Below are 5,175 nucleotides of genomic sequence, written 5' to 3'. Positions count from 1 at the left end.
CAGGAGAAACGTTAATTGAACACACACATTTTTTTTTTTTTTTAAACTTTAAAAACTTAATTTATTTTTAACATAATTATGAACTAGATCTATAACATTACCTGTGATAACGTTAGTGTGAATGCTGGAAGCTGAATTTAGCCTCCAAGGATGCTGAAAACGCTGAAGTTGATAGCCAGCTAAAACATTAGCTAAATGCCAAAGTTAGCCTAAAAAAACAAACAAAAAATAAAAACTCAGGTCAGCCACAAGAGCTAGCAGGTAGCAAAAAATAGCTAAATTTCTAAATAGCCTTAAAAACTGAAAAAAAGCCTAAATTAGTCAAAACAGCTAGCATGTAGCAGAAATATTAGCCAAACTGCAAAATAGCCTAAAAAATCTCAGTAAATGCCAAAATAGTCCAAAAAGCTAACAGAATATCAATTTTTACAACCTTAAAACTGTAACTTTTAACAAAATTATGAATAAAAATTATTTCAGAATAAATCAACTTAAACCTTAAATAACTTTTAATATTTTACTCTCCATAAAAATATATTTTGTGTAAATTATACAAGTTAGAAATGAGCTCAAGATAACATCGGGTCATTAATAACAATAAAATAAATGATCTGGAGGGCCGGATAGAATTACCCTGAGGGCCGGATCCGGCCCCTGGGCCTTGACTTTGACACACATGCTTCAGTGAATCCTGTTCAGAAATACTAAAGTTTTTAAGACTTACAAGGTTTAGCCTGATGAAGCATCTCTGTCAGGATCGTAGAGGCGTCATGTGAGAACATCTGAAAGTTTTCTTCCTCAGAGAAGAGTCACTTCCTGTTTTAACTTTGAGTTGAAAGCCATAAAAATCGTTAGATTTGGGTCAGATTGTGGTTGGTGGGGGTTCTGCTGGTTCTGACCCGCTGCGTCTCTCTCCTTCCAGCCTACGGCATCGGCCTGCTCATCACCTTCGTGGCTCTGGCCCTCATGCAGAAGGGTCAGCCGGCCCTGCTCTACCTGGTGCCTTGCACTCTGCTCACCAGCCTGGCGGTGGCGCTGTGGCGCAGAGAGTTGTCCCAGTTCTGGACTGGAAGTGGATTTGTGGTGAATAACAGTTTGATTTGACTGCAGAAGAACAAATAAAAGCCGAGAGAAACTAAAACGTAAACGCAGAAAACAGTAGAATTTCCAGTTGAGTAAATCCTTTGATATAATTGGATCAATTCCTGCTTTACTACCCCCCCCCTCCCCTCCCCTTGTCGGTGCTGTGTTCTGCTGCTGGGATCGCCGCTGCAGGTACTGACCCCCCCACAGCTCCTTTCCGGTCTCCTGCAGGTGTGGGTGTGGCTGCAGGTGTGGGTGTGGCTACAGGTGTGGGTGTGGCTGCAGGTGGGGGTGTGGCTGCAGGTGTGGGTGTGGCTACAGATGTGGGTGTGGCTGCAGGTGGGGGTGTGGCTGCAGGTGTGGGTGTGGCTGCAGCTCTCTACCCTAATCCTCTCTTCTCTCATGGATGTTTGGTTCTGTTTGGGTTCTGTTCTGTTTGGGTCGCTGCCGGGTTCCGGCGGGTTCCTGTCCGTCCGGTTCTGCTCTGATGACCATTTCCCGCCTGAACGCCTCGCACCGTCTCACCTGCGCTGTTCTCTGCTCCCCGCAGCCTCCCATAGCGCTCGCCCCCATCAACTGCACTCAAACCGCAGAGCCGCAGACAGACGAGCCCCCACCTAAGGCGGAGCCACACACCACAGAGTCGTCCAATCAGAGCGGAGACGCACCCGAGCGACCGCCTCAGGAGACGGAACCCGCCGACGACAAGAACAAGTAAAACGGAAGCAGCCTCCTCCACCCCCCCATGCTTCACTTTGACCTTTTCTGTGGGGGGGTCAGTCGTGGTGTCTGTCTGGACATTATTGGTGGTTAAAGGGAAGGGTTTTTTTTATAATTGGGGGCGGGGCTTTGTCGGTAAACCTCCTGCCGGTTTGAGCCGCTCCTGCACAGGTCCAACCACGTTCAGACTGAAGCTGTGCAGAGGGGCTGCTCGATCTGAGGGCCCGCCCCCACGGCGGAGGGGCGTGTCCTCGAGTGGAAGGATGTACCTCATCTCTGCGTGTAGAGGAACCCGGTAATTCAGCCGGATCAACTGACCCGGTTCTGATCCGATCCAGAGAAAAGGTCAAATTCAGACTTTCTTGAGCCTGAGATGAGGTAGATTTTAAACTCTGTTACCATGGTAACCTGCTGGTGGCGCGGCAAAGTCTCATCACAGTCCATTAGTTTCAGGTTGAGACGCTTTTATTCTGAAGGATAAACTAAGTTTAAACTGAGAGTTAAATTCAGATTGTTGATCCAGAACAGATTCTGGATCTGAGATAAAAAAAGAAAAAAAAAGTGTTTTTTCCCCATCAGCTCTGGTTTTCCATAAACAATCGGCCGTCATAGATCCTGTCGATCCGAGAGATCCTTCAATGAAGTTCAGAGATCCTCAGGAATCTGTGATCAGGCGACTTTTTGTTGAAATATCGATGTCTTAGTTAGATAATTGGTTGAACGGTTTCCGTGTTGAAGTGCAGCTTTGTTTGGTGTAAAGCAGGAAGCCTCCTCTGATTGGATCAAACCTGCAGCAGCAGCTCTCATTGGGTCCTTCAGAGATCCAGGTGAGCTGGACCTGCTGCAGACCAGAATTCTTCGGAGAGGGAAGCCCCCCCCGCCCCTCACTGGCAGCTAAAGTGACCCTTTGACCTTCAGCTGCCGTCATCAACTCACTAAAACGGTTTTATTCTGGAGTCTGTGGGTTCGGTTCTGGACTTCAGGTTCTTCTGCCTTTTATTTTGAAATCTGAGCTGAAGGGATGATGATGATGATGATGAAGAGCCCAGCCGTTACATCATGTCTGTTTACCAGCAAACATGCACGTCTGAATCCAGAGCAGGTTTCAGGATGAATGTGATTCAAACGGTTTTTAATGCTGATGAATAAACAAACGTTTCACTGGATTCGTTTTCCTCTGCATTTCTTTAAGTCCCTGAACGCATCACTGCCATCAGCTGATGGAACCATCACTTCACAGATCCACTTCCTTTCAGAAACAAGTCTTTATTTCTCCTGTTCAGGCGCCGGAACTTCCACGAGCACATCTGAGCTTTTGTTTTGAAAGGGTTCGCTGCTTACTTCCTTTTGGCTCACAGAAAGAGACTGTCAAAAAAATGAATTAAAATCTTTTATGAAACACAAGAGAAAATATGTCAAACTCCCAAACAGAGATTTCCAGAGGAAGTTTTTAAACGATTATGGGATGGCTACAGGATCTACAGCTTAGCAGCCATGTTGTGACAAAGTGTAAAATTCAGCAAATTTACACATTTTCCAACAAATAAGGAAAATATTTTTTTGAGCAACTTTCACAGTAATTTCACTCACATCCATGAAGTTAAGTAAAACCAAAGCTGAAGTTTTGTTGACCTTTGACCTCAGGAAGGGACCGCCGTCGGGAATTTTTCAAAAACATCACCTAAACTGCCGTCGATAAATTTAACTCCCAAGGATTTCGATCCATGAACTCCCGACTCCTCCAGCTTCATCGGGAAGCTGCTTGTTGGAATTAAAGTTGTGGATTATTAACGGCGATCGTGTAGCGAGGTCGCAAAAGTGTCGTTGCCCTTTTGTGAACATTTGTAAAAATGTAACTTAATTCTTTGGCTCAAGCAATTTGACAAATGATGCAACTATATTAGGAATGTGGGCGTGGCTAACAAACTTCTGTTGCAAAGGAAATCCAAAAATGGAGTTTTTCCAGATTCTTCTAAAAATGACAGACCTGTTTGTCGCTAAAATTGATTTAAGCTTAATAGATCAATAATCTATTCATAAAAATGGAGATCGATTTAGCACATAAAGCTGAAGTCCACTAGCATGATGCTAACGTTTAATGGGATTTCCCATAGGACGGCTAATGCTAACGCTCGGTCGATGTAAACATACATTCTGACTAAATGAACATAAACTTGGACAAGAATTTTCAAAACTCTTAAGAAAATATTTTTTTAAGTAACTATTTTTGGTCTGAAACGGTTTTTCCTCATACTTTCTTCCTCTGGAATAAGGTGTAATGCTATAGTGGGATCGCCACCTAGTGGCCAAACTGGAACGTCCTCCAGGAGAAGCAGAACAATCAGAGCTTCTCTGAGAATCTGTTTACGTGAACTGGATCAGATTCATATGAATATATTCAAATTATATAGGAGATTTTTAATGCATTTCTAAACAAATGTGTAAACTCAAATGAAGAACCAAAAAAAAAACATGGAATTGAATCATTTCTGCAAATTATAATTGATACCAGCCCTATAAGTGGTTGCTATGGAGATGAAACCAACAGAAACCCCCATATTGAGAAAAGTGTCTAGTTTTCCATCCACAGGTAAACCTGTCAAGAGGATTCAGTGCATTTCTGTCAAACGGTTTTGAAGGAATGAACAAAAATAAACTCGTCGTCTGTCGGGTCAGCAGATGAACTCCGACTGCCACAGAGCCAGTCACAGAACGCAGGGAGGTTGGAGCATCTTTTAATGCTGTCGGGTCGATACTTTACATGAAATCTTTTCATAAAAACGTTTCCTCAAACTGAAACTTCTGCACAGATTTTCTGTTTTTCTACAAAAGAGCCACAAAGACTGATTCTGAAATAAACCTGAGTGTCGTTCCTTCGTCCAGAGTCCTCATGACGTTAAAACCGAGGTTACAAAAACACACTTTCAAAATAAAATTATTTACAAAAAGTCTGGAATAAAAAAACTCTTCTTTTAAATAGTACAAAAGCGGCGTGCCGTCCTCCCACATAAATGTCCATCTGTCCGTCCGCCTCAGCTCAGCTCAGAGAGCCGTTTGCAGCTGAAAGAACAAGAGTCACACGTCACTGCGACCCGTCTGCGGCCGCCATGCCGGCCCCCCTCCAGCCGCCGCCGCCACGCTAAAGGAACGTTACCTTCTCTGCTCCTCCTCTGTCGAGGATCTCTTTGGGGAAGGGAGGGGGCACAGGCGGAGGGGCGTCCAGGCTGGTGAGCTTTCTGTTCTGAGGCGGCGTGAAGAAGTCTGAGGAGAAACAGCGTCACAGAAACACATCAGCAGGAGGACAACAGCTCTGGTTTGTGTCTGGAGAGAACCTCAGCATGAAGGGTTTGTCCCAGCTGATGCTCTAACGTT

General features: G+C 44.5%; 2 protein-coding genes across 6 annotated transcripts in view; one reads left to right on the top strand and one right to left on the bottom strand.

Moving 5' to 3' along the window:
• sppl2 (signal peptide peptidase-like 2) overlaps positions 1 to 2,969 on the top strand; it is a 9,954-nt gene extending 6,985 nt beyond the window's left edge. For all 3 annotated transcript variants that reach the window (XM_024273684.1, XM_024273682.1, XM_036216526.1), the window contains 2 exons: positions 923 to 1,083; positions 1,634 to 2,969. In XM_024273684.1, the coding sequence (XP_024129452.1) occupies positions 923 to 1,083; positions 1,634 to 1,801 (329 nt within the window). In that variant the 3' untranslated portion in view covers positions 1,802 to 2,969. The remainder of the gene's footprint in view (positions 1 to 922; positions 1,084 to 1,633) is intronic.
• A 1,553-nt stretch (positions 2,970 to 4,522) lies between these two features.
• The window catches only part of arhgef18a (rho/rac guanine nucleotide exchange factor (GEF) 18a), a 14,083-nt gene continuing 13,430 nt past the window's right edge, over positions 4,523 to 5,175 (bottom strand). For all 3 annotated transcript variants that reach the window (XM_024273679.2, XM_024273680.2, XM_024273681.2), the window contains exons 18-19: positions 4,958 to 5,064; positions 4,523 to 4,863 (exon numbers count right to left, since the gene is read on the bottom strand). In XM_024273679.2, the coding sequence (XP_024129447.1) occupies positions 4,846 to 4,863; positions 4,958 to 5,064 (125 nt within the window). In that variant the 3' untranslated portion in view covers positions 4,523 to 4,845. The remainder of the gene's footprint in view (positions 4,864 to 4,957; positions 5,065 to 5,175) is intronic.

The sequence above is a fragment of the Oryzias melastigma genome, linkage group LG17 (genome assembly GCF_002922805.2).
Source record: "Oryzias melastigma strain HK-1 linkage group LG17, ASM292280v2, whole genome shotgun sequence".
NCBI classification, from domain to species: domain Eukaryota; kingdom Metazoa; phylum Chordata; class Actinopteri; order Beloniformes; family Adrianichthyidae; genus Oryzias; species Oryzias melastigma.
The sequence above is the reverse complement of the archived record's forward strand: the minus strand, read 5'-3'. Positions and strand labels throughout refer to the sequence as shown.